Here is a 22,848-nt window from a genome sequence, read left to right as displayed (position 1 = left end):
GACAGGTCAGATAGTTACCACCTACACTGACAGCGCATATGCCCACTCAACTATTCATATATTTGCCAGTCAATGGGAAAATAGAGACATGATAACATCAATGGGAAAGACTATAATGCACGGTGATTTAAATAAGAAATCTGTCATATCTTCTGAGGTGGCAGACCCACAGGCACAGCTCAGACAGATGTGGATTGCAGTAGAAAAAAAGATTTATTAGGCTGCGACAGGATTAGGTTCAGGCGAGGTCATACACAGGTAAACTCAGCATCAATATGCAGAGAGTCAGGCAGTCTCAGGTCCGTGGACAGGCAGGGTTCGTTAACAGGTGAGCTCTGATTACAGTACAATTCAGGATCAGGCGGTCTCAAGGTCATAAAACAGGCAAAGTAGTTATCAGACAGACTTGGTCGACAAGGCAGGCTAGGATCAGGCAGGAATCGGTAACAGAGGTCAAAGCAAGGTCAGGATCACGAATCAGAGAAAGAACAAGAACGCTGGATAGTGGTGAGTACACGCAACAATGTGGCAAGTGACTGGTGTGTGATCTGGAGCCTAAATACTGGAGCTTGATTACATGATTACTAGCAGGTGTGTCTGACGTGGACCAGTGATTGGCATGAGAGCAGCTGTGGTGGTTAAAACAGGAAGTCCTTCAAAATAAAACCGGAACTGAGACCAAAAACATGACAAAATCTGTTAAAGGCAGTACAACTACCAGACAAAATAGCCATTTGTAAATACGCTGCTCGTACTAATGCTAAAGACAGGGTGTCAAAAGGCAATGGTTAATCAGATAAGGAAGCAAAAAGCGCTGCAAAGCGATGTTACACTTATCTCACTGACCCAGTGGACACATTATTAAAAGAAATGCAGATGCCTTTTCATGTCTCAACGGAGGGGATGTTACGGATAATAAACAAATACTATACCACATATGGATTTACAAATTATTCTAAAAAATGTTGTTCCCAATGCATCACATGCACTAAATATAACCCTCAAGGAAATATTCGACAAACAAGAAGAACATTTCCTCAAGCAGAATATCCATTCCAATATTTACATATGGATTTTATAGAATTAAATAGATGTCAAGGAAAAAAGTATTGTCTGACAATTATACAGTAGATGCTTTTTCTAAATGGGTAGAAGTGTTCTCCACAACCACAAATGATGCACTAGCTGTTGCAAAAATACTAGTACGAGACATAATACCTCGGTTCGGGATACCAAAAATAATTTATAGCGAAAAAAATGCTTTTAAAGATGTGCCTTTCCCACAGGGGGGACCACTGCAGGTTCATGACTGGGTGTTCATCAGAGTCATAAAACGCAAGAACTGGACCTCACCCCGATAGAAGGCCTGTACAGTGTGACGCTGGCAACACCTACAGCCTGCAAAGTCAAAGGCATCTATAGGTGGATACACAACACGCACTACAAAAGACAACAGGTGCAGGGAACCGAGTAGTATTGTCCGTGAGAAAAAACCCAACCGAGGGAGGGAAAAAGTCTGCCGACAAAGGGGGTGTAGAGGCAAAAAATGTTGGGAACTGATGAATTAATAAGAGTCAATCAAAGTTGTCTTTCTGTTGGTTTATTCTTGCAAAAAGAGAAGTACACAGGAAAAAGGTCCAGTTGCCCTGCGAGTGTGGTTCGGAAATCTCTCTCTCTGTGCCTCTTTTAATATCTCCATTGTTGCTAAGGAGTCAAAATGTAACAACTCAGTGAAACATGTAACATACAAAGAACAGTGTTCATAGATTTGATCATCCTATGCTAAATGCAATGTTTCATAACACATCAAACAAATAACATTACTCATTGGATTACATATATAAGTTCTATCACAACAGAAAATACTTTCCCATACATGAAATTTCCATTACGACCAATAACGTTTGTTGATGGACATCTACTTTGTATAGTGATGGAGGACGGATCACTGAGCGGAAAATTCCTATATAATATATAATATATAATTCACAATGGAAAATACTTTCACATACATGAAATTTCCTTTACATTCCCTCCCCTTTGATTATCAACACATGGAGTGAACACCGAAACATGAGCATAGCCAAATTCACAAAGATTTTCAGTAGCTATCATCATAAATTGTTCACTGAAAAGGGCAAGAGCTGTTTTTGTAGAAGTGAAAGCACCTCTGATGATAAAGCTAAGCAAAAGAATAAAACACAGTCAATGTTTACAAGAGAGCATAAGTATCACTATTTACACAAAGTAGTCTTTTTCGGTGTCATTACTAGTATCAGATGAAGTCTCACGGTGGTCTTTTTCCCGTGAGAACGAGTCTGTAGCACAGTCATCGTCAGTCATGGGTGCAACAACACAAAGTACTGTATTTCTCACAGTTCTTTAATGCTGCGTCACTGTGAGTGTCAATGCAATAGTCAACCAGTTTGTATAGAGTTCACCCGAGCAACTGGTCCTTATAGTCTCACAGGGAGTTTTGTCACCACTGTTAGGTTTCCCTCCCCTGTGTCACCAGAGACACTATTGCACTGTACAAACGTGTAGCCATGAGTTTCCCTCGTAGGTGACCCAAAGTGACTCCTGTATGTGTTTTCTCAGGAACGTGTAGTATGTGCTAAGCTACTGTAAGAGTGTATATCACCGGTGCAGCGAAGAAGCACTCAACGTGCCTCTCCCACTGTGCTGGACAACGCTGCCTCTTGTGTACAAGAGTGTTACTGTTGATCCGAGCCGTCGTCCTGGCAGACAGCTGTTGGGATGGATCCACGTCGTCCTCTCTGCAACCTTCACAGCCTGTGTGGTCAGCAGCACCTGGAAGGGTCCAACCCACTTCCCACCCTTACGATGTTTTGGACGGTGTTCCCGTACCACAATCCAGTCACCCGGTTCCAGAGAATGCAGTGGTCCTTGGGCTGGAACTGGCAAGGCTGCTGTCACTCGCTGAGAGATCTGAAAGAGAACAGCAGACAACGACTTACAATACTGTAGCATGTCGTCCTCGTATAGAGAGGTGGATGGTAACGGCCTCTCAGTGGGGTGCTTTCCCATATGTTGGGGTTTTCCAAACAGGATCTCAAAATGGATTAAATTTACCCTAGATCTTTGTCTCATCTTCGTGTACATGGTCACTACTGGTAGTGCCTGAATCCATCTGAGTCCTGTTCACAACATTTAGCCAATTTACGTTTCAGGGTGCCATTCTCTCGTTCTATGGCCCCTCCACTGGCTGGGTGGTAAGCGCAGTGTCTTCTTATGTCAATGCCTAAAAAGGAACCAATTTGGTTAATGGCTTTGTTCACAAAATGTGTGCCATTGTCACTGGAGGTTCTCTCTGGGACGCCCCATAGGGCAGTATTTCAGTTAGCAACGCCTTGACCACTGTACCACTAGTGGCATGTTTTGCTGGAAATGCTTAAATCCACCTGGACCACATGTCCACAATGGTGAGACAGTACTTCTTCCCTTGACATGGCGTCAGCTCAATGAAATCCATCATTAGGTATTCCATTGGTCTGGTTGGCTGTCGATGTGCTGCTACTGTTTGTTTTTGTTTACGACCTGTGTTGTGTGTATTACAAATCATGCACTCTTGACAGAATTTCTGTGCATAAATGCAAAACCCCTTTGTAAACTAATGTCGAGTCAGTGCTGTCACCATCCAGCCCTTTGATACATGATCCAATCCATGTGTTAATTTAGCATAATGAGGAAAGAAATGCTTGGGCAAACATAGTTTTCCATCAGGTCCCATCACACGTCGTTCTGGAACGTTGCTCCACGCGTCTTCCAATGTGCTTGTTCCTGTGGAGTTGAAAAAGATTGGAGTGCAGAGAGAGAATCAGGTGGGGTTGAAGGAGTGATGGAAACAGCAGTCAGAGGGAGTGGTAAAAGTGAAGCTGCCTTAGCAGCTGCATCTGCCCTGGAAACAGAGTCAAATCCTGCCATGGGTGCTGTGCACTTGCACACAGCAATTTGTTTTGGTAACAGGATAGCTTCTAAGAGGTCAGAAACTTTATCATGATGAGAGATGCAGAATTCAGCAGAAAAGTAAGCGACTGGTCGTAGTTCTCCACCATGTTTTGTAGCAGTACAGATACCATGCACCTGTCTTTTCCATCCAAAACCTGAACAAATGGTTGATTAGGGTCTGGAAGACCCAAAGTTGGAGCAGTTTGCAAAGTGAGCTTTAAATTTACAAAGGCTGCCTCTGCCTCAGGAGTCCAATGAATGTTGTCATGAGATTGGGATGATTTTCCGTGAATGAGAGCACTCAAAGGTGCTTCGAAAACAGCATAATTGGGAATAAATTTTCGTCCATAAGAACACATTCCCAAGAAAGACATCATTTATGGCTTGATCAGCCTTGGGACGGTCTGGATAGCTTCAACTCTTTTGGGTGAGAGTGATTTCCCAGCTGCTGTGATAACATGTCCAAGGAAGGTAACTTCTTGCTGGACAAACTGAAGTTTGAACAAGCTACTGTAGCTTTGTGGCCTTCAGCAGCTAAATGTTTCAACAAAACCACTGTGTCTTTTTCACACTGATCCTTTGTGGGACTGCACACAATGAGATCATCATCAACGTACAGTACTGCAACAAAGCGCTTCCCACAGTGAGTGAAAGGTGTTCAAGACTCCGTCTGAGTGCCTCATTGAAGATGGTGTGTGACTCCGACTCCACATACCCCTGACACAGCCTGGTCCATGTCTACGTACGGCCTTTGAACTGAAACGCAAACCAGAATTGACTCTGGATGAACAGGAACACGGAAGAAGGCGTTTGCCAAGTCGTTAACTGAAAACCATTTTGCATCAGGTGGCACCTGTGATAACAAGGTGTAAGGATTAGGTACATTATTCACTCTGGGCTGAACTGCAGCATTCACTGCTTGTGGATCCTGTACTAATCTCCATTCAGTGGGTTGATCTTTGTCTCTATCTTTTTTTACAGGAACCATCACTTGAATTGTGTGTACAATAGAGGTGAAACATTGTCTATTTAACTCTACCAGTGGGTGAGTACAAAACCGTTTCCTCAGGTGTGCCTTGCCAATCAGTCATGCGTCTGCATCTTGATACAAATCACCCCAAGTCTTCCCAGTCTGCAGATCTACTTTTAGTGAGAGAAACGTATGACACAGAAGAAAACAAGTCATATAGTTTGTCTAAATGTGGTGGAAGAGTGACGGACAGCGCTCAGTCATGCTTTGTCCAGTACAGACGTCCTGTGGTCAATTTGTCAGACAACGTAGTCGTCCACTGTTGTTCAAATTGTTTATCTGGGCCCTGTGATATGTGGATAATGCAGTGTAATTCTCCTGGATCCATGTAGTCTGTTCCTCCGGGATTCACTAACGCATGCGCTTTAGACAGACCTTCAATCCTTCTGGAGACGAGATCAGAGAAATGCTCAGTTTTATCATCAAATCTCTCCCCAACAAATTTATCGGGCACAAACCAGAAAGCATGAAAGCATGTTTAAAGGTGGTACCATCTGGTCTGAGACATGTCAAAGGTTTGGTCAAGTATTCTTTTACTGTTACACCTGAAGCCCCAACACTGTTTACATAATTCCCATTCATTTTTGGCATAGTTCTGTGTAGCTCCACTATCTACTAGAAAAGTGATGTTACTGTCAGCTGTGACGTCATCAGTGCACGTGTGTGTAAGCGTGTCATAATTGCAGTGTGTGTGTGTCAGTGCACTCACCTCCCTCCTCAGGGTCATCTACATTGCCACCAGAACCCAACGGGCTCCTCACCCGTCATTTTGCCCCGGCAGCATCATTCTGTGGACAGTCAGCTGGTCTGTGTCCTTCCACTTTGCAGTACGGGCACCGTCCCTCAGTGGACTGGCAATTTCTAGACCAATGTCCCTCTTTACCGCGTTTAAAGCACGCTGTTGCTGATTGTTGATCTCCTCGTGCAGTTCCTCTGCAGTTACTGTCAGGCTGAAGTGTAGGCCAGCCCAGTATGTGTCTGTGATGGAACCTGTTCCCCCCGCAGCTCCTTGCGATTCTTCTGAGGTTGAATCAGTTAGGGGAATGGGGCAGAGGTATCGGGCAAATGGACAAGAATCCAGGTCTGGGTCCAGCTTCAGTGCAGTGACCTGCGGATAAAGAGTAGAAGCACCGTGACAGTGTGGTGGTGGCTTTTTCACGGGTGCAGAGTTGTCTGTTCTACCACCAATTTTAGTCATCTCTTTTTGTAATTGTTTTCTTTCCCTACTTTCAGCTTCATTTTTCCATTGTTACCAGCATTTCCTATGTTTTTCCACATCCTCTAAATCCTTTGTTTTTACCGTCTTTCCCTTTCTTATTGTGTGTTCGCATTTTGTCAGTTTATCACGCAAATTATCAATCTGCTTTATTTTTAATGAACCACCTTCTGGAAACCCATATTGTTTTGTCCACACAGAAAGACAACTGATGCTGTTGTCTCCATACTTTCCCCTCATGAAATCAACAATGGGACCCTCCGGCTCCAAGACAGGTTTACCTTTACTGTTCCCCATGGAACAGCACCACACGTGGTGACGGTCACAGACGTCTCTGTGAGAGTTCGATGCCCAATTATAGTGTCCACTGACTAACACTCACACCGGTACCTGATCAGCCGTGTCAGTGTCATATCATAGTGTACATATCAGTGCCCAATTATAGTGTTCACTGATTAACACTTTTCCACAGACATATGAGGAGGAAAACTGTTAACCACTCACCACGTTCCCCTTTAGTGAAGTTTTGAGTTCGCAGGATCCGTCAGATGGAGATCAGAGGTGGAGCCTTTGGCCCCCGTCTCACTCTGTTTTTGTAGAGGATGAGGCTGAGCTGCGCTCAGGGCGACGTCCACCAGCGGATCCTACTTCTGACACCAGATTGTTGAGGCAAAAAAATGTTGGGAACTGATGAATTAATAAGAGTCAATCAAAGTTGTCTTCCTGTTGGTTTATTCTTGCAAGAAGAGAAGTACACAGGAAAAGGTGCAGTTGCCCTGCGAGTGTAGTTCTGAAATCCCTCTCTCTGTGCCTCTCTTAATATCTCCATTGTTGCTAAGGAGTCAAAATGTAACAACTCAGTGAAAAGAGTAACATACAAAGAACACAGTGTTCATAGGTTTGATCATCTTATGCTAAATGCAATGTTTCATAACACATCGAACAAATAACATTACTCATTGGATTACATATATAAGTTCTATCACAACAGAAAATACTTTCCCATACATGAAATTTCCATTATGACCAATAACGTTTGTTGATGGACGTCTACTTTGTATAGTGATGGAGGACGGATCACTGAGCGGAAAATTCCTATATAATATATAATATATAATATATAATTCCTGTATAATAACATTGAACTTCAACCTTAGCAGGTGCCAGGATGTGCAGGCAGGAGAAGGTTCTGACGGTTCGTCCACTCACAGTGTAGAAAAAACAAAGAGACGCAGATGACGGCGTCCGACAGTTCAGAGTGACTGCGTCTGTCTCTGCGATCTCCACTGGAGTCACCGTCAGCTCAGGCGGAGGAACAGCTGAAATGTAGAGGTATCATGTGTTAATATGGAGCACAAATGAAGATTTTAAAAACGAAGATTAAATTCTACCAACCTTGTGCTTTGCCTCTGTAAAAATCTATTTGAGAAACAAGGTGACAACAAATACAACATACGTCAGTACATATTGATCTAATCTGCAGATTTACTGATGGGTAGAAGTTACATGAATCTCATAGGAGTGTTAAAGTTTAACCTACGGATGAGGACGATTAGCAGCAGCTGTTGAATCATGATGAAGCCATAAATGTGACTGGAACACATTTAACTGAACCTGTGCATGAGAGTCATTTACAAACCACAGCATTAAATACCAACGCTAGAGAACAGACCACAGCAGAAACATATATTTACACATAGAGCAGCACCAGCGTAGAGTTTCCTCTGGCTCCTTTCAGTTTCTTCTTGCATTGTTTCCACACAGCGCTGAGAGGAATATTAGTAAGTAAGAAAAGTAGTAATTAATATATTTTAGTAGGAAATACAATCATTGAAGAGCTACCACAATCTTCTTTAATAAAACTGTAGTTGATTACAGAAACTAAGAAATTAAATTTTATACAGATTTTTATCACAAGATAGTTTTATAGATACTGTACAAGTGTCGACTTTACAATGTCGTTCAAGAGAATAACCCCCACTAAGAAAAAGCCTTTGAGAATTTATTCTGATGCATTAAACCCAATCATAGAAAATGTGGTGGAAATTCAAACGTTTTTAAATTATAAAAGAAAGCAAATTACAAAACACGTATTTCTTTCTTTAACAAACCAAATCAGATTTTTTTTGAGAATGTCTGTGTCAGCGTTCCTTACATTGACCATCAGAACAGAGTTAAAAGTAATGAGCAAAACAATAATCATCAGGCTACCAAGATGCTACAGTATATTTTAATTAAGTTAAGTTGAGTCCAGTCATAAAGACAACATCCATGTCACTGGTCCAGCCTTGTACTGAGCGTTAACAGCCTGCCTTCACGTTGTCTAATGCTCATGTGGTGCTCAGACAGCCTGCAGCGTGCTGTATAATGCAGCTGGCAGAGCTGCTTCAGCTGGTTCCTCTGCGATCGTGGCGTAAACATGGTAAATATCCGACTGGAAAAGACAGACGTCTGTGAGAACATGTGAAATTCAAATTACACGGAGACGGATGTATGACGTGTGTTTATTACCTCATTGTTCAGTCGCTTTGACTTTGCTAGAACCACACAGAATAACGATTTTCAATGAGGTCTGACAGTTTATTGCATCATCCATAATAATAAGTAATATTTCTTGATCTACTGTATGCAGATTTATTTAAAATCCATTAAAATGTTACACACATCACTTGAGAGGATTAGCTGCTGTAACAAACACAACTCACCAGTGTTGGAGGCAACACCAGGTGCTGATGTGATCTCACTGTAGCCTTCATTACAACCTATGGGAACCTAGAAAAACATCACAAGCTGATTGACCAGCCTTTAATTCAGGTGCTGGATTAAATGAGGAACAGGTTTATTACCTGTCCTCCATGACTGATGTTTCTCATCTCCAACAGCTCATCTGTCACAGAAGGTAAAACAAAGTTTGATGCATTCGACAAAACAGCCGACTCTGTGCTCAATGCACAGCATGAATGTTGCATGTATTTTGTATTTGTATTTGGACAATGATGATGTGAACATTACCAGTCTGTTTGGCCTGTGATCTACATGGAAACAAGGAGAAAAATAACATTTGAGTTAATGCAAAACACGGAACGTTTGATTTTGAAAAGTACAAAAACATGTGTTACCTTTGATAATGAAATTTTACTGGAAAAGAAAAAAAAATAATCAGCTGAAGCCACAAATAAGCTGTTCAAATTATTAGCTGATAGACCACAATAAGATGAGTCTGTTTACTGACTCCGTAGCTGCAGCTCTAGCTGTTCCCACCTGACGGTGAGATTCTAACCTTTACTAATAGAGATCATGTGACTCCAGTTCTTACCGTTTCTTCTTTTTACACAGAACAGAACCAGTCCCAGTAAAGTAACACCCACAATTGCTCCAAAACCGGTCACAATTACAAGCAGCATCCTCATCAGGGTTCCTGTTTACAACAACACAAGCCACAGACCCAGTGTTTCTCAGAGACGCAGCTTTTATTTACAGTTTGAATTTTTCAGAGACATTTCTCACCTGGAAAAATGTCTCCTGCTTTTGGATTAATGAATTCATTGGAAATAATCAAAGTAGAGCTGCTCACATCAGAAATTACTTTTGAACAAAAAAGTAAAAATTTAGTAAAAATTTCACCAATTTAAAATGTGTTATTATATTATAACATATTTATAAGATAGTAATGTGCTATCACTCACCTGATGAAGAAATACCAGTGGAAAGACCAGCAGTCTCACCTGTCAATTGTTTAATAAATATTACTATATTAAATGTGAAGCATCTATCTTCACATGTTATTTTTACAGTCATGTTTTATATTCTCAGATGTCAGTGTTTCTCAATTTGTGTGACTCCTTAACAAACCTACATGTTTATTTACCTGACGCTGTTGTGGAAGTATGAACAGCAGCGCTACTTGACAAATCAGAAGTTTCACCTGTGGATGGAAACTTATTAAATATCTGATGACGCAGAAATAATGCACCAAATGTCTGTGTGTACCTGTGGTGACAGTAGCTGCTGGAACACTCTGTGTTTCTGCATTAGCTGTAATGAAATGTTGTCAAATCATCAGTGAGCTCATGTAACGGAGTTAATATTAATTCCACTTGTGGTCAGCTGAGGGCGCTGTCTTCCCCCCTCCGGGGTGGGGTGTCACCAAGAAGACAAGAGAGAAGAAGAAGACTGAAGCGTTGTGGCGGGGAAGAAGTCAAGAACGACGCCTGATGACCCCACTGAAAAAGTAGCAATGGCAGCGTGAATGGCCAGACTGTTGTTCAGTCCAGGAAGTTTGTTTGAGTGTTTTGCACATGCGTATTGTTCTCTCTTTTTGGGAAAGGTTTTGCTTCAAGGATGCTAACTGCATGGAGATGAGTACCTTGTGCTAGTCCCATAAATAAACGGTACAAAGTGAACAGACGACGTCCTCCCGACCGTCATTTAATATATAAAACACAACGCAGAGTCACTAAAGGAGGGTTGCTAAACTAACCGGTTGGACGCAAAGTTCAATTGAGTTAGTTACACTCATGATATGAAACAGGTTTCATTAAGTCTGTTGACTTTACAGACATTCCCAATAGGAAACTGTGTAATCCCTTTAACCTTTATTCTATAGGCTTGTTATCAAAGTACCTGTACTTGTATGTATGTACCTGTATGAAGTAACTCCACAAACTGATTTACATAAAAGATAAGTTTTTAAAGAGATTAGACAATTATTTACCTGATGCTGTTGAGGAAGCAGAACTAGAAACAACAGTGCTACTTGACAGATCAGAGGTTTCACCTTCAGATGAAAAGCTCATTAAACATTTGAAGTGTTGTAGGAATAGTGTATGAAATGTCTGTGTGTACCTGTAGTGACAGTAGCTGCTGGAACACTCTGTGTTTCTGCTGTAGCTGTAATAAAGTGTGGTAAAATCATATGTGAGCTCAGACATATGATTGGGTTAAAAATCAGATTTTCATAAATCTGCAGATGTAGACTTTATTTGTAAAAAAACGTTATTTTATTCATTTAAAACTGATTTAACTGCAAATGTTCAACAGCTTGACAGATATAGATACAGAAAAGTAAGACATATTAATTCATTACCATACATTCACTCACTTTGTACATCGTCTGACTCTGTGATCACCAGTGGAGTCACTGTCAGCTCAGGTGGAGCGAGACCTGAAAATAATCATTTTATATTAATTAACTATATATTTAATATATTCAGAAATATATATTCAATGTACAGTAGTACAGACTTAGAAGCTATACAACAGCATCTAAAAGCTCTGTCTGCAGATTGAACCATGTGATGGTACAGATGTGGTTGTGTTGAGTTACAGTTGATATTGTAATAAGCTGTAATAAAACGTATCCCAGTAGCTACTTACTCTGTATGATGATAGAGTTACTAAGTGAAGACACAGATGTAGTTCCTCTTTGCTCTACACTGTAATAACATGTAAGTTCAATCTCAGCAGGTGAACTTTGATGAGTCATTTTCATCAGCTCAGTTCCTGTCAGTGTCTGATGACAAGAGACGACTCTGGAGGTTTGATCCCTCACTGAGTAGAGCAAACACTGATAGACAGGAACAGATGATGGAGTCTGACAGTTCACAGTGACCGAGTCTGACTCTGTGATCACCAGTGGAGTCACTGTCAGCTCAGGCTGGTGAAGAGCTGAAAGTAGGGAATAGAAAATAGCATTAAATTACCTAAAACGACAAAAACAACAACAACAATAACAACAACAACAATCATCATCATCATCCACAGTAATAAATTCACTCACGGTTTATGGTGATGGATGATGTTTGACTGTATATGGATGCAGACTCTCTCTCTCCAAGCTTCACAGTGTAATAACATCTTAGTTTGACCTCAGCAGGTGACCTCTGACCTGTCATGTCCAACAGATCAGCTCCTGTCACTGTCTGAAGACAAGATGAGTCTCCAAGACGTAAATGTCCCATCACAGTGAAGTGACACTGAGACACAGGAACAGATGATGGAGTCTGACAGTTCACAGTGACTGAGTCTGACTCTGTGATCACCGGTGGAGTCACTGTCAGCTCAGGCCGAGGTACTGAGAAGATAAAGATGTGTTGGATCACATGACTGAAGACTGCATTGACAGCATGTCAATTTATATAATTTACTTATTTAAAAGATTAAATCTGATTGTTACATTATTGTTACATTAATTCTTCTGACATTAGTTCATATCACAGTATTTACTCACGTCGTATGCTGATGGAGAACACATTACTGTTTGGAGACATGTGCGTTTTAAGGTAAAAACAGCTGACTGCAACTTCAGCAGGTGAATTTTGGTTTGTGATTTGCAGCAGTTCAGTTCCTGTCAGCGTCTTCTGACAGGAGAAGAGTTTGGCAGGTTGGTCTTTACCAAAGTTAAAGTAACACTGACTCAGAGGAACAGATGATGGAGTCTGACAGTTCACAGTGACTGAGTCTGACTCTGTGATCACCAGTGGAGTCACTGTCAGCTCAGGTGGAACCAGACCTGAAATGTTAATGGTAAAATTATGTTGGATCACATGATTATTAACAAAACCATCATTAAACTCACACCCACCTTGTGTTTTTATACCAGAAAATGAATCTGTAAGAAAGAAGATGCAAAAAAGAAATCATTAGCTGCTCTAAACTGCATCATAAAACTGAATTTAGCCTGTTAATCATTCAACAGTGTATTGTACACAATTCTGATATTGGGAAAAACTAATTAGAGCTTTAACTTACACATTAGAACAAATAGCAGCAGGAGTGAAGTCATTGTGTGAATGTCCAGACTTTCTTCAGACACAATACTTTTCTGACTGCTCTGAATTTAATTTATGACAAAATATCTGTTTGCAGAAGTTGCTCTCAGGAAACCACACTAAGTAACAGGAGTGAATGTGACAAATAGAAGGTCACGCCTTCACTTGAACAGAAAATAGACAACATCTATTGTAGTACAGTGTTGACTAAACAGGTCAGAAAACATAAACACATAATATTTATTGTCTATAATTGTGGTGGATCAGAATCAGCATTTAGTGCTCCATAACTGGACTGTGTGTAATGACTGTGACCAACAGTTGAGGGCGCAGTCATTCATTTATATTGATGTGGAGTGATCCATTGAAGTAAAAGATTGCTCATGTTTTTCTAAAATAGCTGAATCGATTGTGTAGTTTTTACCTTCCAATAATTTATTAACAGATAAAAATATTTTCTTGGCACCTTAAAAGAACCAAACACAGCATCTGATCATTCTTATAGTGAATCTAAGCTCATGTTTGAGAGCTCGTCTAAGAGCCAAAGTATGAGTGATTCATCAACAGGCTCATAACCACAGTACTTCAGTCTAACCTTTCTCTAGTCTCTGATTGGTTAGCAGAAACATGTGAGTGATAAAACAGGAAGCGTTGTACTTGTGAAGCTGATAAGGTTTTGAGTACAGTTCACAACCGCCCAACAGTGATCTGTCTCAGTTCTTACTTGCAGCTTTCACTATGAACATATTCAACCCTAACGACCAAAAGGCTAAAAATGAAGGAGAAAACAGAATGAAACCAGTGTCCACAGCTTGAACTGTGTTACTGTGATTGTTCTTTTTCAATAAAAAATAAACTAAAGTATTAAAAATTTTTGAACCGTTTACTTGTGGCTTTAATGATATGGTGCTGAAAGTAAAATAGAAAAACCTGAATGGACAGCCACTAGCACTTGTAATAGAGCATCATGATGACTTTGCCAATATACAGTAAACAAAATAACCATTCAGGTCATGTTAAAGTCATTTAATATGTATATACTTGTTCTCTCTGACTTACCAGTCAAGCTGCATCCATCACTACGAGCAGAAGAAAAGTTGGGTTCATGTTCCAGGCTGTAATCACAGCTGGCCTCCTTTAGCTGAACTGATTGTAGGAGTTTCAGCAAATCGTCTCTCGTGATATAAAACTGACACAACTGCTGTTTTCTTGAGGTGGTTTTCTTCATGTCGGTTGTTGTTGAAACTGGATGATGTGCTTCTCCAATGTACAAGTTACATTTTGTACCATGTTCAACAGATTCAGGCAAAATGCAAGTGAAGACAACGTGGTCACTGAAATCAGAACAGCTCATCTCTGGTTTTTGACCTTCAAAACATAAAGACAATGAATGTTTGTAATTCTGGCATCAAGTACATTATGTTTAAACTCTGATATTCAGGTCAGATTGTCACAATTCAAAATGTTTTTACTGTGATTCAAGTCAGTTCAATCAATCCCATCAAATCTAAAGGCAGCTGCTTACTGTGTACAGCGATAGAGACTGAGTCACTGTGTGGAGATGGAGGACGTGTGTCTTCATACTTTACAGTATAAAAACACTTGACTTCAACATTAGCAGGTGGACGCTGCCGTGACATAGACAGTAGATCAGTTCCTGTCAGTGTCTGCAGGCAGGGGAAGATTTTAGAAGTTTGTCCTCGATCAGAATAGAAATAACACTGATCCACAGCAATATATGACGGAGTCTGACAATGCAGCGTAACTGAGTCTGACTCTGTGATCGTGTGTTTATTCGCTATTAGATTAGCTGAAGGAAGAGCTGCGAAAAAGGAGAAATTGTGGTTTAATGTACAAAGTTATAAGTTACAAAGTAAAATAATCAGACAGAAAATAACTAAATATTACTATAAAACTGCAGATTTGAACATAGGACATCACAGACTGACCTTGTACTTGAATCTGATAAAAGCATTCTGTTAAACATAAAAAACAAGTGTGAAGAAGGTAAATATTGTAATTTAATAACTCACATTATAACTTCTTATTTTAATCAAGACCAAACAGATCAAAACATCCACAGACTATAAATGAAATTAAACAATGTATTCCAGCTCTGTCCAAATGATAAAGACCAAAGATTTACAATACTGTATGAACAAATTTAATATATATATATATATATAATACTATATAACTGCAGCTATGAACATAAGACATCACAGACTTACCTTGTTCTTGAATTTGATAAAAGCAGTCTAGAAGTAAAAATAAAAAACTATTTGTGAAAAAAATTTGTAGATTGTAGATTTATTAATTTGCATAAGTTATGAAATTCTTTTACTTAGGACCTTTGCATCATAAATAAACAGCACTAAACAACCATCAGAGTCATGGCCACATCATGAAAAACAAGTCTATTTTAACTCAGTACACACTGATGAAGACCAACACTTAGAGTTGTAACTTACACACGATGAGAAACAAGTGTTGAAACATGATGAAGCTGCAAAATGAAACTATCCAGATTCCACTGAAGAAGCAAAGAAGCATCTGAACACATGAACTGACAGTTTGAGCTGCTTGTTCTCAGTAAAACCACAGCTAATAGCAGAGGTGAAAGACATCAGAACCATTCTATTTATGTCTTTTACGCCTTCTGTGACTCACAAGCTGAAAGCAAATTTATTGTTACTATAGTCATGCAAAGGTTATAAATTCTGCCATTCATATTAGTTTAATAATATTGTTATTTACTCAATGAAGCTTATTGACTGTGATTAGTCTCAGTTTGTCTCAGTGATGAAGAGCTGCTGTGCATTAGACACAGGCTCATATTAACAGACTCAGTGAGGCCTCTACAGTTACAGCATCGTCAAGTTTAAGATGTGCAGTAGTATAGAAGTCACCTACTGTACCTTATGTGTTTTGAATCGTAGGTTCCAGTAGCCATGAAGTGAGAGTTGGTGAGGGAGGATTAATAAATTTAAGGTGCAGTAATAAAATTGTGTAGTTAAATTATTCCTCTGAAAACTAAATTGAAAGTAAATGCAATAATACTGTACATATGTGTTAGATTCTGTCAAGGTAAATTTGTATATTTGTCATTTATTTGTTGATGCCCAATCAGATGTACCATTACACTTTTCTGTTCTACTGAGTGGATGCTACTGTCATGAAAGCCTGTCGGTCGGCCTCATGACGTCTGCGTTCAGACCCAAACGGAATGAATGAACTGAGCAACAAAACAATGAAACCTGATGAAATGACCAGGAGCTGAAACACAGCAGCCTCTAAGATTAATGACAAAATCAGCAACATACAAGAACGACTACACTATACCATAATATATAATATATAATAAACGACTACATCCTTCCTTTCAGTGAAGACACAGACAAAACCAGACACACAGAAACATTCACTTTAAAGCATCTGGACTGAAGCGAACAAGTTTTATTTAGACTGAATCGACCATTAGAGACAAATGAGGAAGTGAATTATTCTTTATTCATGTTTTAGGCTGCATTTAGTCTTTTGCTCATTTTTATACATGCATTCAACCATGTTACAAACAAACATGTTACTAACATGTTTATTGATTGTTTTGTTTTTAATGATAAGAAAAAAGAGAAATGTGCAACAGAAAATGGATGGATGTTGAAGTGACTGCTGTGCTCTCTCTCAGCACTGATGCAGTTGTTGTCACTCTGCAAAAGAGGAAGAACATTATAGACTAAAGTTAGGAATACTTTTAAACAATATTTTAGGATTGAACTCAACCTGCCTGGTAACACACATAATGACAGAATACAGTGTGATTAGAATTACAATTCACTCAACAATGAAAAATTACTATTTGCTGTTGGTTTTTGGTTTTTGGTTTTGTTTTCCAGTAAATAGAGGAGCTGCTCACCAGTCTTGTGTTCATAGGTGACGATACTGTAGGTTTCATCACACGCAGTCTGAAAGTTAAGACAGAACGTGGTCATGGTACCTGTTATAGACTGGAACCTCAGCTCTGACTGAAGAGGCTGTCACTCAGTTCCAGATCCTCTCACCAACCTCTGACCATGCTGCCTGAGGAGGAGTCCTTTGAGGCTGCCTTCATACCCAGGCATCAAACGCATGCTCATGGACTTCCTCATACGCCTGCTAACATGGTGAACACTGTATAAAGGCCCTGTTGGCTCCCGACTACTGAGCCAGGACACGTCAGGCCTCCACAGACTGTGTTACAGTAGGAGAACCTCATGACAAAGACACTGTCAGTCTTTATATATTTGCTCTATACTGTATTTTGTGCTGCTGGGATGAAATAGGATGAATGACTGGACAAACTGACTCCCTAAGGTTCTTTCCAATTTCCTTATTTGCAAAAATGTGGAGGGATGATCTTAGAGACAGAGAACATCTTCATTTGACAAGAATAGAGACTTGCAGTTGTCGTTTCTCTCTTTTTCCTGTTTTGTTACTTCCTGCTTGTTCCTTATTCTGTCCAGCCTTGTGATTTACTGTGAACCGTCCTCAGCCTGTGTAACCGAGCGTCAGAATAAACCCTTTAAGCGTTTCTCAGTCTCCGAGCTGCGCGTTTGGGTCCATCATCCAGCAGAACCTGACATTATCTCAGACAGATAAATAACTTCAAGCAAATGATTAGTAGTGTTATTAGACTTACTGTATGTCCCAGGTCACCTTAAACACAAACCACAGCAGAACTTAATGTTCAAACAGGAACACGTTGCACTGAGATGATCACTGTAGTGGATTCAAATCAACAACATACATACATTTTCCAATGAAGTTGACTTTGGTGCTGAATAAAAAAAATGTAAAACATTTTTTAAAGATCTGTTTTTACAGCACATTAAACAATACGAACGATAAAACAATAAAAATTATTCTTGCAAAGAATATACTGCATCACAAAAACATCAGATTATCCAGGGAAACCCAACACTAATCACTGTTACCATCACAGTGGAGAAAAACATGCACTTGATGTTATTTAACATTGTTACAGTTTAGATTCTTACCTCATGAAAGCAGGATTTTCTAGACATGAAAACATATAATCAAACAGTGATTTCATCAGGACATCAGGAAGCTTCAATTAACCCAAATTATAACAGCATGACATGTGAATGAATACGTCATTCATGAATATTTCATTCTCATTTTCATTCAGCTGCATCTTATATCAAAAAAGCTAAAGCTATTTGTGAGACAAACATAACAAGTGCAAATGAGACTCAGAATAATAACTTTATTGACTCGTACCTGCTTCTGTCCTGCTCGCGTTAACGACAAGTGTCAAACCGAGCAGGAGAACAGTTACAGTCGTAACGACTCCAATCATCCTGATCATCTCTGCATTCAGAAAAGCATGTTACTAACATGTACTAACACTGAATATGAAGGCTGTCTAAGTATTCATTAATATACACAGTTGAAGATATAATGTCAGCCTGTCATTTCTTTTTTTTTGGGTTCTGAATCACAGATATTTACTTTCACCTAGTTCTTAGAATTTGTTTGACATTCACGCTTTTTGGTTGGTTCGTTCTCACTGTTCATTTTTGGTTTATTGTGATTTTTATACAATAGATTTATATATAGAAATGGATGTAACACTGTGTTTGTCACATTGTATGCACAATAGTGAAAATCCTGTATTGCATACACAAGCTATTGTTAAATTACTTTATGTAAGCCTGAGCGATAACAGTTAAACAAAACTGCAAATATTAATAATAATAATAATAATAATATCACTGAAAATATTTAAAAGGTAAACAAGTAACTCTTTTTTGTTTTTAATTCTTCAAGACATATCTCACCTACAAAATTGTCTCTTGCTGTTGGATTAATAGATTCATTGGAAAAAGTCAAAGTAGAGCTGCTCATCTCAGACACTGCTTTTGGACAGAAAAAAATATTTTCTTACCAATTATAAATAAATTATTAGATTATCAGATACTTATTGCAATGAGCCGTTACTCACCTGATGCCTGATCCACAGATATTGTAGTAGTACCAGCAGTCTCACCTTTTGATTGGTTTTATTAATGTTATTAAATGTGCAGCATGTTGACTTTACAGACATGTTTTATATTTTCAGATGTCACTGTGTCTCAGTTTCTGCGATTTCTTAAGAAACCTGCACGTTTCTTTACCTGATGCTGTTGGAGAAGTAGAACTAGAAACAGCAACGCTACTTGACAGATCAGAAGTTTCACCTGTGGATGGAAAACTACATAAACATTTGAGGTGAAGCAATGGCAACGTAACAAATGTCTGTGTGTACCTGTGGTGACAGTAGCTGCTGGAACACTCTGTGTTTCTGCATTAGCTGTAATGAAATGTGCTCAAATCATCTGTGAGCTCATGACAAGCAACAGCGTAATCAGGGGTTTCAGTAAATCTGCAGGCACTGAAAGCCAGTTAATTAATATAGATTAATGCATGTATCACATGCTGTGAAGCTCCTTTAATAGATATTTACTGGCAATTGAAACACATTCAACTGATTATCTATCTCCGTAATGTATTCACACATAAACCATTAAAAAGTGACATAATATTAATATAGCAGCTCTCTGGCCTGTAAATGTTTTAAATAGTGACTGGGCTAATGTTCTGGATTTGTGCTTCATTGTACAACTTTCAATACAAAAACCTGGTGAAATAAATTCATGTGTTAGATGAACCGTTTACTTGTGGCTTTAATGTTGTGGTGCAGAAGGTGAAATAGAAATAACTGAATGATGCGCAGCAACAAACGGACTTGATGGCCATATAAAGCTACATGTGAACTGTTGTGAACTTTCGTTTTCTAGTGTAGACAAAATAAGCAATAGGCTCAGCTCACAGTTATATAATGTGTGTTTGCCTTCTCTGAATTACCAAGTACATCAAGTTTTAAACTCTGCATATTTAAGTCAGTTTGTCACAACTCAGAGATGATTTTGCTTCAGTATTAATAGTGAGGTTGATCAAATCAATCAATTTGTCCTTTATCAGTACAGAAATAACATTGACGCACAGAAACAGATGACTGACTCTGATCATGTGCTTATTCGCTATTAGATTAAATGAAGAAAGAGCTGAGAAAAAGAAGAAATTATGATTTAATGTACATGAAAGAAGTGACGCTACAAAGTTAAATAATTAGACAAAAAAAATAATAAAATAATACTATATAACTGCAGCTATGAACATAAGACATCACAGACTTACCTCGTTCTTGAATTTGATAAAAGCAACCTAGAAGTAAAAATAAAAAACAAGTGTGAAGAAGATTTGATTGTAGATTGTAGATTTATTAATTATTAATTAAATTTATTCATTTGCATAACTTGTGGAATTCCTTTAATTAGGACCTGAAAACTGATTTAACTGCAAATGTTCGACAGCTTGACAGATATAGATACAGAAAAGTAAGACATATTAATTCATTACCATACATTCACTCACTTTGTACATCGTCTGACTCTGTGATCACCAGTGGAGTCACTGTCAGCTCAGGTGGAACCAGATCTGAAAATAATAATTTTAAATTAATTAACTATATATTTAATATATTCAGAAATATATATTCAATGTACAGTAGTACAGACTTATAAACTATACAACAGCATTTTAAAGCTCAGTCTGCAGCTTGAAGCATGTGATGGTACAGATGTGGCTGTGTTGAGTTACAGTTGATATTGTAATAAGCTGTAATAAAACGTATCCCAGTAGCTACTTACTCTGTATGATGATAGAGTTACTAAGTGAAGACACAGATATAGTTCCTCTTTGCTCTACACTGTAATAACATGTAAGTTCAATCTCAGCAGGTGAACTTTGATGAGTCATTTTCATCAGCTCAGTTCCTGTCAGTGTCTGAAGACAAGAGACGACTCTGGAGGTTTGATCCCTCACTGAGTAGAGCAAACACTGATAGACAGGAACAGATGATGGAGTCTGACAGTTCAGTGTGACCGAGTCTGACTCTGTGATCACCAGTGGAGTCACTGTCAGCTCAGGCTGGTGAAGAGCTGAAAGTAGGGAATAGAAAATAGCATTAAATTACCTAAAACGACAAAAACAACAACAACAATAACAACAACAACAATCATCATCATCATCCACAGTAATAAATTCACTCACGGTTTATGGTGATGGATGATGTTTGACTGTATATGGATGCAGACTCTCTCTCTCCAAGCTTCACAGTGTAATAACATCTTAGTTTGACCTCAGCAGGTGACCTCTGACCTGTCATGTCCAACAGATCAGCTCCTGTCACTGTCTGAAGACAAGATGAGTCTCCAAGACGTAAATGTCCCATCACAGTGAAGTGACACTGAGACACAGGAACAGATGATGGAGTCTGACAGTTCACAGTGACTGAGTCTGACTCTGTGATCACCGGTGGAGTCACTGTCAGCTCAGGCCGAGGTACTGAGAAGATAAAGATGTGTTGGATCACATGACTGAAGACTGCATTGACAGCATGTCAATTTATATAATTTACTTATTTAAAAGATTAAATCTGATTGTTACATTATTGTTACATTAATTCTTCTGACATTAGTTCATATCACAGTATTTACTCACGTCGTATGCTGATGGAGAACACATTACTGTTTGGAGACATGTGCGTTTTAAGGTAAAAACAGCTGACTGCAACTTCAGCAGGTGAATTTTGGTTTGTGATTTGCAGCAGTTCAGTTCCTGTCAGCGTCTTCTGACAAGAGAAGGGTTTGGCAGGTTTGTCTTTACCAAAGTTAAAGTAACACTGACTCAGAGGAACAGATGATGGAGTCTGACAGTTCACAGTGACTGAGTCTGACTCTGTGATCACCAGTGGAGTCACTCTCAGCTCAGGTGGAACCAGACCTGAAATGTTAATGGTAAAATTATGTTGGATCACATGGTTAGTAACAAAACCATCATTAAACTCACACCCACCTTGTGTTTTTATACCAGAAAATGAATCTGTAAGAAAGAAGATGCAAAAAAGAAATCATTAGCTGCTCTAAACTGCATCATAAAACTGAATTTAGCCTGTTAATCATTCAACAGTGTATTGTACACAATTCTGATATTGGGAAAAACTAATTAGAGCTTTAACTTACACATTAGAACAAATAGCAGCAGGAGTGAAGTCATTGTGTGAATGTCCAGATTTTCTTCAGACACAATACTTTTCTGACTGCTCTGAATTTAATTTATGACAAAATATCTGTTTGCAGAAGTTGCTCTCAGGAAACCACACTAAGTATCAGGAGTGAATGTGACAAATAGAAGGTCACGCCTTCACTTGAACAGAAAATAGACAACATCTATTGTAGTACAGTGTTGACTAAACAGGTCAGAAAACATAAACACATAATATTTATTGTCTATAATTGTGGTGGATCAGAATCAGCATTTAGTGCTCCATAACTGGACTGTGTGTAATGACTGTGACCAACAGTTGAGGGCGCAGTCATTCATTTATATTGATGTGGAGTGATCCATTGAAGTAAAAGATTGCTCATGTTTTTCTAAAATAGCTGAATCGATTGTGTAGTTTTCACCTTCCAATAATTTATTAACAGATAAAAATATTTTCTTGGCACCTTAAAAGAACCAAACACAGCATCTGATCATTCTTATAGTGAATCTAAGCTCATGTTTGAGAGCTCGTCTAAGAGCCAAAGTATGAGTGATTCATCAACAGGCTCATAACCACAGTACTTCAGTCTAACCTTTCTCTAGTCTCTGATTGGTTAGCAGGAACATGTGAGTGATAAAACAGGAAGCGTTGTACGTGTGAAGCTGATAAGGTTTTGAGTACAGTTCACAACCGCCCAACAGTGATCTGTCTCAGT

The 22,848-nt window shown here is 39.0% G+C and overlaps 1 protein-coding gene and 2 long non-coding RNA genes across 3 annotated transcripts; all 3 read right to left on the bottom strand.

Annotated features, from left to right (window-relative positions):
• Nucleotides 1-2,263: 2,263 nt before the first annotated feature.
• Nucleotides 2,264-7,235, bottom strand: LOC114855854 (uncharacterized). The gene is made up of 3 exons (XR_003785984.3): nt 6,720-7,235; nt 5,709-6,107; nt 2,264-2,949 (listed from the first exon to the last, which is right to left on the bottom strand). It is a non-coding gene; the product is annotated as an uncharacterized LOC114855854 (long non-coding RNA).
• A 2,672-nt stretch (nt 7,236-9,907) lies between these two features.
• LOC121202231 (uncharacterized) lies at nt 9,908-11,098 on the bottom strand. Its single transcript, XR_005897683.2, has 3 exons — nt 10,930-11,098; nt 10,206-10,250; nt 9,908-10,140 (listed from the first exon to the last, which is right to left on the bottom strand). It is a non-coding gene; the product is annotated as an uncharacterized LOC121202231 (long non-coding RNA).
• A 9,590-nt stretch (nt 11,099-20,688) lies between these two features.
• Nucleotides 20,689-21,864, bottom strand: LOC129604160 (uncharacterized). Its single transcript, XM_055509206.1, has 3 exons — nt 21,590-21,864; nt 21,140-21,433; nt 20,689-21,027 (listed from the first exon to the last, which is right to left on the bottom strand). The coding sequence occupies exons 1-3, from the start codon at nt 21,627-21,629 to the stop codon at nt 20,729-20,731; spliced, it is 633 nt and encodes a 210-aa protein (XP_055365181.1). The 5' UTR covers nt 21,630-21,864; the 3' UTR covers nt 20,689-20,728.
• Between the last annotated feature and the right edge of the window lie 984 nt (nt 21,865-22,848).

This window comes from Betta splendens, chromosome 5, assembly GCF_900634795.4.
Source record: "Betta splendens chromosome 5, fBetSpl5.4, whole genome shotgun sequence".
Lineage (NCBI taxonomy): Eukaryota > Metazoa > Chordata > Actinopteri > Anabantiformes > Osphronemidae > Betta > Betta splendens.
Note: the sequence above shows the minus strand (reverse complement) of the source record. Positions and strands in the feature narration are given on the sequence as shown.